The 13,610-nt window shown below is 40.3% G+C and overlaps 1 protein-coding gene across 3 annotated transcripts in view; it reads right to left on the reverse strand.

Moving 5' to 3' along the window:
* The window catches only part of ctdp1 (CTD (carboxy-terminal domain, RNA polymerase II, polypeptide A) phosphatase, subunit 1), a 102,275-nt gene extending 92,712 nt beyond the window's left edge, over positions 1-9,563 (reverse strand). For all 3 annotated transcript variants that reach the window (XM_061256439.1, XM_061256438.1, XM_061256440.1), the window contains exons 1-4: positions 8,993-9,563; positions 1,142-1,225; positions 847-940; positions 536-664 (exon numbers count right to left, since the gene is read on the reverse strand). In XM_061256439.1, the coding sequence (XP_061112423.1) occupies positions 536-664; positions 847-940; positions 1,142-1,225; positions 8,993-9,297 (612 nt within the window). In that variant the 5' untranslated portion in view covers positions 9,298-9,563. The remainder of the gene's footprint in view (positions 1-535; positions 665-846; positions 941-1,141; positions 1,226-8,992) is intronic.
* Between the last annotated feature and the right edge of the window lie 4,047 nt (positions 9,564-13,610).

The following is a 13,610-nucleotide window of genomic DNA, read 5'->3' on the forward strand; positions in this document are numbered from 1 at the left end:
CCGTAAGGCTGTTCCTCAAGACCTGTTAGTCTGGTTAACATCTTTATATTTGCAGGCCCAAGCTTAAAAACAAAATATAGCTTCATAAAAAAATCTGCATAACATAAAAACATTTTGTACATCGCTCTACCGAACTGAAAGCATGGAAATGGGATATTAAATGAATATCCAATCCCCCCAGTACAGAAATGGGTCTTAAGCAAGCAATGCTTACGTGAAGCTGCCAGAATCCAAAGAATCATCAATAACATCCAATTTTTGTACATTTATCACCTGCAATATCAGGGAATTTCCAATGCTGCCTAATTAAGTCAGTTGCTTAAAATAACGGGTAAGTAACTGTAATACTGTATTGTGTGTGTGTGTGTGTGTGCGTGCGCATGGGTGAGTGCCGGTATAGCCATGTGCGTGCCTGTGTGTGCCTGCGCGTGTATGCGTGTGTGTGTATGTCTGTGTGTTCACGTGTGTATGCATGCGTGTGTGCATGAGTGCTGGCGTGTGTGTGTGCTTACACTCAGCTCTGACGCGCTCCTACCTTGTTAGACATGCGTTGGCAGTGCTGTTCTGTGGTATGGATCAGTGTCTGATCCAGGTCCACCATCAGAACCAGCTTCCTGTTGCAGTGCAGACGCTGCTGATCCTCCCTGCCCAACTGCTCCGCTTGCTGTAAACAGAGAGCAGCACTTCAGATCACACAGATCACACAGCACACCTGCCCATTCCAACCACTCCGTTATTCATTGATAACGGAACAAACAATTCTGAAAACGTGAAGGAGGTGAGCTAGACGTGGTGACCCCGAACTAGATCATGGTGCATTCCAGGCGTTTCGACCGCAGCACTCACCTCCGAGCTGACCATTAGCTCCGGAACACTGTGCACCATGGAGACCGTAGCCGTGGAGATAGGGACCTGCTGCTTCCCATTCTTGTTCTGAAGCCTGGAGGTGGGTGGAAGGGAGGGATATTGCAATTTGTTATAATTGCATTCTTCGGACATGGAAACCTACGCAGCACAGTCGGAAAAAACATTAGTACATTTTCTTAAACATGTATGCCTCTGCAGGTTGTGCGAAAGCTGTCAGACATGTTTGTGGCTATTTGAGAGAAAGGGGTTGTGAGACTGTGCTGGTGCTACTCACTGCGTTAGGTCCTGGCCACATTCGGCACACAGTCCCTTCATGACGATGGGATGGCTGCATTCTTCTATTCGCGCGAGCACCGCCCTGGAGAAACAGAGGGGCAGACGTGCTCATTCGCCTCCTTTCTTTCCTCTCATCTCAAAAGGGCCTCCAACTTGACAACAGCAAAAAATTGGGGAGACCTTGAAACTACAAATGTGTTCTATTCAGGTGCTCAGTGTGACAGTTATCCCCCCTGTTGCCAGCCAGATGTTCAAATCAAAGCAGGAAAGGATTGTTTTTTTTTTTTCTTTTCATCAAAAACGACACAGGTGCAGCCCAAATTTATGCAGACTTAGAACTGAACAGAAGTCATTTCACAACAAAACTTCAGATAAATACATGTTCTTCATTTTACGAAATGTAGCCTACATCATGTAAGAAAATATACTTGTGGTTTCATAAAGGTACACATTCACAAAAAAATGGTTCACCAGAATGCTGCTACATAAATCCACAGAAAGAGAGAACACTATTACATTTTAAAAGCAGATAAATAATAAGCTCAATGTTATTGTGCGACATTTAGAAGATATACAGTACTGCAGTAGTGATGCCTGATGGCTTTACACGGTCATGTCTGTTCATGAGTGTTTGATAACAACACAGAGGACAATCCACTCACTGGGGATGTTTTGGATCTCAGATTTTTGTGGGTTCTGCTGGGGGCTGTCATTTCATGGATATATATCCCAGTATGGCCATTACTAACAAAAGCAGTACAAAGCAAGCACAGGTTTTTAAAAAACATTAAGTAGCGCCATCTGCTGGGCGACGGCAGTAAACATATGCGGTGTTATGAGTCAAACTGTAAATACGTGTACAATAATGACAAAGTTAACCAGAGGCGTGGGAGGTGAGCACTCCAATTGTGCTCAAACTTTGTGTTAATGTTCTTTATAATTCATTAAAGAACATCCAAAACATTAGCTTGGATTGCATTTGTCATTCTAAAGATGGCTCTAAAAAGGGGGGGGGGAGGGAGGTACGCAAAAAGTCACTCAGGAGTAGAAATTGGGGCTTGTGTCAAATTTGGAGGCTCATGTCTTTGGCATTAAAGCAGGGAAAAACCTGAAAAACGTGTCTTTTCTGGCGTGTCTTTTCTGCCTACTTTCAGATTATAATACTGCTCAGAAGAAAAGGTACGGTCATTCACAAAGCTGTGCCATTTGGCCATTTCTTTTCAATATTTCATGGCTTACTACATCAGTACCACTTGGTGTATAATTTCCAAACTTCTAAAACTAGTAGATATTATCGTTAGGAACAGCTACACGAGTACACAAAGTTAACAAACGGTCCACTTTACCAACTAATTAGTCGAATGTCTAACACTTTTCTGTCATTTGCTGGCTGGACCCAACTTTGGCATTGTATAGTTTTTAATAAATGCTGCCAAAATATCTACTCGTTTTAGAACTCAAAATGAGCCAAGGGGTGCTGATGAAGTAAGCCATCAAATATTGAAAATTGATTGTCAGACAACACCAGGATTAATGCCAAAAATGTGATGAATGCATAAAAAAAATATTTAGACAAAGTTTGAGCAAAATTGCAGCGGTCACCCCCCACACCTCTGGTTGATTCTTCACAGATTGACCCAGTTACTTCAAAATCAATGGTTTTGAAAAAAATGTCATTACTATTATTACTGTAGAGCCCTCTGGATCTCACACCAGCCGTAATACTGCAAATAATCTTACAATACCACTTCAGGGAGTAATACATGTAATACAGAGCTCTATATCAAGCAGCATCAGGGGCATTTTAACAGTGAGAGATGGAATATTAATCAGTTTCATGTGATATCACATTGTGCAATTACCACCTTTATTAGGTATAATATAAACGGGACAAGCCTCCGACTTATTTTTCAACTTATTAGTCTTCTGTTGTTACAGTCTATCCACTTGCAGGTTTGACGAGTATCCCAAAAATATAAATTATTCTAAAAAGAATGCATAGAGGAATGGCCAAAAACCCTCCAAATGCATTCTCTAACCTTATCGCATTTATATGCATTTACTAAACCAGGGGAAGCTGTTTTTTTTTTAATGTAAGACTTGATTCCATTGAATCATTAATAAAGCACTCTGCTTTACACATGCTGGAAAATAAAGCTTGTGTCAATAACAGTATATTTTAGCATTTTTAGTGCATATTCATCAAGGGTGCCAATAATTCTGGAGAACACTGTATAAAGAACATTTACAAATGCAAGTGCAAAGCGAAATTTGCAAGCACCAAAGTGGAAAAGCTGATAAAAAGGAAAACAGGCAATAGTTTAATGTGTTGGATGAGCACCAAACACCCATCATAGTTATTGCCTATACTATGTTATTATTATGAGATTAATTGGTAGGACTTTTAAATTATGTTTTAAATTGAGTGGCCAATTCATTACAATGACATTTTCAAGCTAGAAATATCGCCTTACCTTTTCTTCTCAAACATTCAAGAAATTACACAATAGCCACCTGACCTAAGAATAGCTGCAGATGGCAATGCCAGCTGAACAGCTCGTGCCTATTAAATGCATAGTTTTCGCCAGTTGAGATATCCACTTTATATCAGCATTAACAACATGGCTCTAACCAGTTATGACACAGCTTGACAGCTCTCTTGCATTAGCTGGTGAGCTCTTGTCGGGTATGACCAAAAAGCTTATATCCTGCTTATCACCTTATATTTAATCTGCTTGTTATTGAGAATTAACAGGCATTGAAGTAGGAGCAGACATGAATGCAATCTTTCTCTCTTACTTTCCTGCTAGTCACATGCAACTTAATAAATTCAATACAACATAAGCCTACGGCATCAAGGCTGTTTGACACAAGAATTTCAAGTTATTTTTCTATTCAAGAAATTCCATTTCACTCTTGCTTGAATTTGAGAAAACCTGCCACATTCATAGAGGTGTTTGGGTTGTGTCATCAAACCAAATCTGGTGGTTATTTATCTTGCGGGATACACAATTGCATGCAAACGTTTTGCTAATTTTAACAAATTATTAGCCCAATCAGTAATTTCCAAAGAAAGTATGGTTACTTTTCAATGAAAATTACATGGATAGCAACCAAGTAACGTGGTGGGTCATGTTACTCAGTATTTAAAGTCTTGCACTGGCATTTTCGTAACCTGGGCAAGATCTTTGCATAGCCCTTTATTACTCTTGCAGTTTGCATAAGGCTACTGCGGCAAAGTGCATCCAAGTATGTCAAGTACATCCAAGCTAGTTAGTTAGCATGATTTATTTGGCAAAACGTTAGCAAACTATTCTTTCAAAATCTTGCCTGACCAGTGAGTGGTCACAGTGATGAGCTAAGCGAAGACTGCCTTTATATCAAACAATGAAGAAGAATGAAAATGCAGAAGACCAGGATGAATAGGGAAGTAGTGTCACTCTGACACTTATTTTAAATACTTATTTTTCATACTGAAGAGCTTTTTTATGACTTTACTGACATTTTATTCAGAGAATAATTTTAACAACCATAGCTTTGTCTTTTTGCTCATTATAAGTCATTTGCATTACATTAGGCAACTAAATTACAGAGTGGGCATTGTACAAATGTTTGGGCACCCTGCCAGTTAGTACTTAATACCTGCTTTGGGAGATCTTACTCCAGATCAATTTTTTTTCTTCCCACTATTCCTCACAAAACAGTTCTAACTCATGGATGGTTGTATTTGCACTTGCATGCACTACATGGTCGAAAGCCAACCACAGATTTTCAATAATATTCAAGCCAACGGATAGTGAAGGCCATTCCAAAATATACATCCTTGTGTTGATTAGAGGTATGCTTGGAATCACGGACTCACTGAAAGATGCATAAAAGGGTCATTCCGTGAAATATCAACCAAAAGGTATGATTTAATACAGTCTCCTGCAAAAGTATTGGAACAGCAAGGTCCATTCATTTGTTTTTGCCATACACTGAATATAATTGAGTTTGACATCTAAAGGTGTACATGAGATGACAGGTCTGAATTTCAGCTTTTAAAATAAAAATGCAATCTAGATTTGTTAAACAACTTAGAACATATCACCTTTTGTATCAGACCACCAAATTTTGAGGTGAGAAAAAGTGACTGACAGATGTTTCTTGTTGCCCAGATATGTCCTGTTAGATTTATTGTTCAGATAATAAATAGTTCTGAATGTCTACTCTTGGATTTAGCCTTGGGATTTGCCTGTGAAGACTGCATTTGTGTTAGAAAAGATAAACCAACATGAATACCAGAGAGCTGTCTTTGGGAGAGAAGCAATCCACTTTGAAGATTAGGAAAGAAGAAATTGATCAGAGCCATTGCACAGCCATTGGGAATAGCTTGTACAATAACTTGGAATGTCCAGAAAAATTGCAGTTGATGACAAAAACGTTGCGACAGTTGTGAAGAAAAACCCCAAAACATCAGTCAGTGACAATCATTATCAATCTCCACAGGGCAGGGGTGAAGGCATCTCAATCAACTGTTCGAAGAAGATTTAGAGAGCAGCAATATAGAGGCTAAACCACAAGTTGCAAACCACTCATCAGTAGTATGAATCGGAAGGCGAGATTACAGTCTGCAAAGAGATACAGAGAAGAGCCACAAGAGTTCTGGAACAAGGTTTTATGGATTGATGAGACCAAGATTAAGCTTAACCAAAGTGATGAAAAGGCCAAAGTACGGAGAAGAAGGGATCTGCTCATGATCCAAAACATACAAGCTCATCTGTGAAGCATGGTGGAGGAAGTGTCAAGGCTTGGGCTTGCATGGCTGTTTCTGGAGTGGGTTCACTAATCTTTATTGATGATGTAACTCATGATGGTGACAGCAGGATGAATTCAGATGAGTTACTAATTGGGAGGAAATTCATCATGCAGCAAGACAATGGCCCAAAACACACTGCCGACACAACAAAGGACTTTATTAGGGAGAAAAAGTGGAAGGTTTGAGACTGGCCAAGTCAATCATCAGACATTAACCCAATTCAGCATGCATTTCACCTCCTGAAGATGAGATTGAAGGGGAAAAACCCTGCACAACAAACAACAACTAAGAGAGGCTGCAGTAAAAGCATTACAAAAGAAGAATGCAACAGTTTGGTGATGTCAATGGGTCGCTTCTAGTCGCTTCAGAAAGTATTCAGAGCCCTTTTTGCACACTTTATTTTGTTGCAGATTTAAATGGATAAAATTGCTATTTTTAGCCATCATTCTACACTCAATAACCCATAATGACAAAGTAAAAAAACGTTCTTACCAATAAAGACAAAATGAGATAAAAAAATTTTTTTACCAATAAATACAAAATGAGAAAAATTGTTGGGCAGAACCCCAATCATTATCCCTGGAAAACACCAGGCACTACTCATCACCTGACTAAAACCATCCCTAGGGTGGTGCCAGCATCATGCTATGGGGTGCTTTTCACCGGCAGGGACAGGAAAACTGGTCAGAATTGAGGGAAGGATTGAATGCAGCCAAATACAGAGAGGTCCTTGGAGAAAACCTGCTACAGAGTGCATCATATTGGGACGACGTTCCACCTTTTAGCATGACAGAGCCCCAAAGCATACAACCAATACAATGCTGGAGTGGCTTCGGGACAAGCCTCTGACAGTCCTTGAGTGGCCCAGCCAAAGCCCATCCAATCTGGTCGAGATTGAGAGGACCTTCCAGGAAGAATGGGATAAACTGCTGTGGTGCTAATGTAGTAAGCCATCAAATATTGAAAAAGAATTGCCAAGCGGCATGATGTAGCATTTCTGAATGGCCATAACTTTATTTGAGGAGAGCAGATTTCATAATCTGAAAGTAGACAGAAAATTGTGTCAGACTACATGTTTTTCCTTTTTTTCATTAATGCCAAATATATGACGCTCCAAAATCAACACAAACCCCAATTTCCACTGACAATCCACTACTGTGGCTAATATTTTGAATGTTCTATATTGAATATATAAAGAACTTACCCTACATTAATGAAGATAGGGCAAGTAAAAGTCATGGAGTCAATTAGTGCAAACTTTGCTTCTCCCAGATAAACACCGGGACAAGTGTCATTTTGGATCCAGGGGCTTCTTACAATGTCAAATGATCATTCCGAATTGCAAACCTCCGTCACAATGCGGGCCAAACATGCTGAGTTCACGTGTAATTACCAATGGCCAAGGAGCTGTCAGCTAAGTATTATTTGAACAGGGAATGATGCCTAGTTTGTACAATTTGCAAATGTGCGAAACAGACTGAGCCCTTCAGCCCATCAGCGATTTGAAGCAATGAACCTGAAAAAAGAAAATTTAATAATCACTTAGTAATTTTACATATATTCTTCTGGACCTCTATCAGTTAGCTAACAATGATGAAAGCGATACAAGCATCATTGCATCCAGGGGATTTGACATCACTCCAGTTCAGACAGTAAGCTCTGCCTTAAAAAGACCCATGACCAACATAGTTTGTAGCACGCCTTGTTGCAGCAATAATCACTCATGAAGCACAAACAGATAATCAAAGGTTCATCTGTTGCCCTAATTTCTGGATACTTCCTTTATAAATGTAGGTTATCAGAACATTGTTCCATAAGATGCCAAATAAAAGATTGTTGCAGAAAAGTCACCTGCGACAACAAAATGCAAAAACACAAGCCAGGCGTATGAGAATAAAGACTTTTTCATTTAAATGAAACATTTGGAATCTAGATCTAAAATGACAGCGACGCAACAAAAACAGTTGATGAAGATTGTGAACAAGTTGCGAGTTCGCTTTCACTGCAACTTCAACCCAGGCTGAAATTCTGTATCTGCAAGCAAAAAAATAACGAATTGCCCATTTTGGATAAGTGCACATGAACTTAACGTGTAAGGCATGTTTTGCAAGAAAGGGGGTCAAGACCGCCAAGACGATCGTCCAGTCAAAAGCCAAAAATATGACCACGCCCCTTTCTTGGTGCGCTCCTAGCGCAAACATTGCTAACGTTAGCAAAGTTAACCGAACTGCTAGCTAGCATTAGGGCATGCAAGGTCGATATGTACAAATGTACAAGTTAACTTTAGCGCTAAAAAATATAATTTGATGTGTACGTGGTGGTCCAAAATACGCCCTGAATTATTCTGACATTCAACACATGCTAGCAACTAGGTAATGACATGCGGTATAGCTAACACTACTCGCACGAGTATCGAGCTAGCTAGTTTCTTCGGGCATAGCAATACAACCAACTATATCGACCGCTAGTGGGGCTATGCTAAGTTATCCTCAAAGCAACCACATTATCAGCCAGCATGTAAGCAGCCGTGTGTTAAGCTTGCTCCCTCCTTTTCAACAGCAACACAAAAATAAAAACGAAGTTGCCTTTCCATAGCATACATGTGTATCTACATTTGGTTGTAGAATTGCAGCGTGTTAGCTCATGCTAGCTGTGGAAATGTGAAAGTTCGCTAGCTAACGGTACGCTTTGATAGATAGCCGTTACCTGGATTTCAGCGATATTAGCTAAGTTAGCTACATAAAAAATGGTTAGGTTGCCAATATTGGCTAAGAACATAATTATTAACCAACTAGCTAACACTTCTGCTAAAGGCATGGATAACGGACAGACTGGCTAGCTAACGTTAACTAGCTAGCCAGCCAGCGAAAAACATTAGCTAGGTGACTAGCAAGCGTGCTAACGTATATGTATTATGTACAGGAAACTCGCTAATGTTAGCATACTACATTATACGTGTTCTAACACATGACAGGCGAATAAAAATATATAAGTAGTTATATGCTGTTTGTGAGACATGCTACGATTAATCTCAATTTGTCACTGACTTACCCTGGGGAGATGACCTGTCCAAGTTGACAGCACAGCTCTCTCACTACTCCGGCACGGTCCGATTTCACCTTCTTCTCCGGCAGCCTGTTCGACTGCTCCCGTGGTTCAGATCCGGCCTCCTTCTCCACTGGGATAGGAGCACACAACGCAAGTACAGAGTCGACATTTACAAGGGATCCCGGTTTAACTTTCCACTCCAACAACCGGAGAGGACGGGCCCCTGCAGGACAGCGGATCTCCGTCACTAACATCGAGGGGCCCGTTGAAACTGCAGTGCCGCCGCCAGAGTCTGCAGGGTCCTCCATCTGTTTTGCACCCCAAATCCCTTTAAACTTCAGCAACGATTGAATGTACAGGTATATCCAAATTCCAAGAAAGTAAGTAAGGACAAACAGAATTACTAGCGATCCCTTAAAGAGCACAAATGAAACAGTTGTGCAACTGAATAGAAGTCGTAATAGTCACAAAATAGACCGAAGGTTCAGGTTCGTTCGCTCTTCCCGCCCGTAAACAGGAAACACAAGACTTCAGAGACAGCGGAGCGGTACAGCTTCCGGGAGATGCTGTTTACGGTGTGATCATGACATGATCCGAGCCCGCTGGAGTTCTCTCGTTGTGGATTTTGTTAAAGCGACACAGTTCAAGGCGAGGGAGCAGGGGAAGCTAACTTACGTACGACTTGTGGGGAAAAAGCGTGTTGGCCAGCAAGCGTAGCTAACCCAGTGGCAACGTACAGTGGCCATACAGACGACTTGTTAATTTGCTAAACCCCGATGGTGATAGCTACTATTTGGCATATACAGTAAAATGCACAACAATTGTTGTATTTTTCCATTTAATGACAAATGTCTAAGATGAGGCTCTGCAACACAGGTTACAGATGATGCAAGGTGATGTAATTTATTCTCCTCCCAAACGCTGAGGGAACCTCTTAAAGAAGCTCGAGTTTCAGACTGTTCAAATGTTTAAAGGCAGATATGTATGTATTAATTAAACCATTTAATTTATTGTTAATGTTAATTAACATTGTCTGGAAAAGACTTAACAGGTTACGTTCAGTAGTATATCGAGTCTGAGGTTAAAGTCCACTGCAACGTTAATACTAGTATTCAAACTTACTGCATAATTCTGTGTTGTTTGCCACTGCATATGACAAATTGGCTAGTTAGGGAAAGTTTATAAGCGTATACACATATAACAACATATGTTTCTAATCTTATACTACTGCTCCAGTCGTAAACTCAAAATAAACATGAACATTGTAATATATATTAGTTCATTTAATAGTTTAAATGAATTGTTATCACAACATAGTTATGTGGCTTTTTTTAAACAGTGGAAGCCTACTACTGTCACAAACAGTTATCATAAGACAACAAAGCTGTATTGGATGTTACATCATGGATTTTCTCTGAACCATAAAGATAAAGTATACAAAATTGAACAGAATAACCCCCACCATAGACTGTGATTTATCCTTTAATTTCCCCACATGTGCATTTTGCTGGTAGCTAGGTTGATAGCAAGTAAATGTTAGCTTGTGATAATCCCACCATATAGACATAGATGGAGAAAGAAGTGGAACTATATTGATGCTATTTGTAGCCATTAGCCAGGACATGCCACTTTAGAAAATCATAATATTCTTCCTTTTATGAAAGATGTTTTACTGTGTCTGTATGCCAGAAATCTAATCTGCAAAATCATCAGTTTCAGTAACAAATCATTCAATTTATATCATGTACCTTTATGAAAATTACAATAAATGATTGTCAATAGGCTAATTGGTCAGGGGAAATCATAGCAAGTTTAGCAACAGCTAAAAAGTGCAGTTAGTCTAATGTATTATTTGGGCAGTAAATGTGTTATCTTATTTAGTTAAAACACCTCACCTCACACCAACATGTAAAATATATTTATTTAATTTAGTACTTATTATCAAAGATATCAAGGGATCAACCTTTATGAAAATGTGAAACTTACAACAAATATGCATGTCTAATCTAAAGACAAGGTTCAACTAACTTAACAACAATGAAGGTTGCAGACATACAAGTAACCGTCCCGAAATAAATTAATGAAAGAAAATACCACATCACAGCTTGTTTCTCCCAAAATAGTCCCAAGAAAGTTCAGACACCAAAGACAAGCGAATGAAAATGCTACAAACACCAGCACAGATAGCTAGATGCTAGTTGGCCTTAGAGACAGGTTTAGCAGTGTTCCTTTAGCGATTGTACCCGGGCTGGAACAAATATGCATATTTATATGTGCACAAGTATCATATAAAGCTACCTAGATAGCTTATGACTCCTGGACAGATCTGCGCTGGTTCCGGCTCACTTCAGGCCATAACCGGCGCAGATCTGGCCCAGAGACACTTGCTATTTGGGTAATGTTACTTTTGACTCCATATTAGAAAAAAGCTTAAAACAGGATTCACTAACGAACATGCTATAATGCCACCGCTAGGATGCTAACATTAGTCAAACTGTATAGAATAAGAGAACACAATTTTATCAGATTTCAGGATTTTCGCTACATTCAGGAAGTTAGCTACATTAGCTAGCTTGAATTTTGTTTTCTGACATTTAATGCTGATAGCTTGGGGAAATTTGTAACCATCCATTTTCTGTGGCTTTTTGTATCACTCAGCATATCTTAATGCCCAGCAAACATGCCCGTGCGGGCCTACTGTGGGTAAGTGTGGGCAGGGCAAACCCACACTAATCCCACATGGGGCCCCTGTGGGTTAGCCCATGTGGGGCCCGCAGCAGTTTTGCCCTTTTGGGCCCCCATGAGGGTTAGCCTGTGCGGGGCCTGCAGCAGTTTTGCCCTTTTGGGCCCCCATGAGGGTTTTCTGTAGGCAAGCCCACTGTGGACTTACCCACAGAAAACCCACATGGGGCCCCTGTGGGTTAGCCTGTGTGGGGCCCGCAGCAGTTTTGCCCCTTGGGGCCACCATGAGGGTTTACTGTGGACAACCCACTGTGTCAACAACATGGACAGTTAAAACGTTGTTTTAAGATTATAGACGCTCTAGGGCCCAGGGTACTGAAACTTTTTTATTTACGGTCCACATGTGAATATTGCATGAAGTCAGAGGTCTGCAACAATGACAGTAAAATGTAAACAATAAGTTGTCCATGGCATAACAAAAACATACATTGAATAGCCCATCACAGTTCAACAGCCCATCCCATACTTAACTAAAACTGCACACAGTCAACAAGACACCAAGACAAGTATTGTCTCTCTGGTTTGTAGTGGCTGTTTCATATTATAGTTAAAGAGAAAGAACACTATACTGTCTCTTGTTAATTTCTTGTCCTTGAAAAGTTAAGTAGATAAACATACTACATTACATTACAGTGCATAACAAGATGGCGCAAATTGTAGTTTTTGTATCGATGTGTACAATGTGCCACATTTCATTCTGTAATATAGTAACAATAAAGAGAAACTGCTCTTCCAATATTTTTGACCACTCTAATTGTGGAAGCCTCTCTGTATATATACAGATATCACCCAGTATATCTGTATATATACATATATCACACAGTATATCTGTGTGTATACATATATCACACAGTATATCTGTATATATATATAGCCTACATATATCACACAGTATATCTGTGTATATACATATATCACAAAGTATATCTGTATATATACGTATATCACACAGTATATCTGTATATAAACCACAGTATTCAAAACATATGATCTTAGCCCTGGGCCCACAGGGGCATGCTGCGGGCCCACAATGGGCCCCACACTGGGGCCCACACTCAGCCCACATTTTGGGCTGGGTGTGGGCTGTCCCACTGGGGACCCACCTGGGCCCCATAGTGTGGGGCCCACACGTGCCCCGCATTTCACGCCGGTAACGGGGCCCACAGTGGGCTGCCCACTGTGGGCCCCAATTTTCTGCCTGCAGTGGCCCCACACGGGCCCCAAAGGGGCATGTTTGCTTGGATGCTTTGTTGTCTAAACAGAATTAAATGCACAGTGGAATGCCAAGATTGTTTCGTCAGCTAGCTAGTCTAGTTAACCACGTTAGCTAGCTACTTAGATTACATGGTATAATTTCCTCTACCTGCCTAGTATTGTAACAATGGAAATGAATTGTTAAAAAATAACTTGTAGCACTTCGACTACCACACATTACCCTGAAACTTGTCAAAACTAGAGGGGAGACATGACTGGAGTGGAGAACTAGGAAAGAACACTGTCCCTGGTTTTTGGTGTTGAGATACTGGTATCTCCAGTTACAGAGGGAGGTTGTGGATGTATCAGGAACGATCAGTCATTTATGCATTTTTATATCGCAGAGATCGGCTAAAACTCCCGATATCGCCGAGATTGGCCGCAATGTTTTGTTTTGTTTTTTTCATAGTGACGAAATTTCCACAATTGGACCTTGGCATTTCCGGTATATTGCTTAGAGCTATGCTAGAGGATTCATCATAGGCGCTACCAACAACAGAAAATTAAGCATTAAATTGTTCTACAAACAGGCTCCAGATTATCGCGATGCAGATTTTCATTGCTTTCTAAAAATGTAATAGTTACGAGCGTAGGGTCATATTTGAGTACCAAACGCAACAACAAA

Source organism: Conger conger, chromosome 9, assembly GCF_963514075.1.
Source record: "Conger conger chromosome 9, fConCon1.1, whole genome shotgun sequence".
Classification (NCBI taxonomy): Eukaryota; Metazoa; Chordata; class Actinopteri; order Anguilliformes; family Congridae; genus Conger; species Conger conger.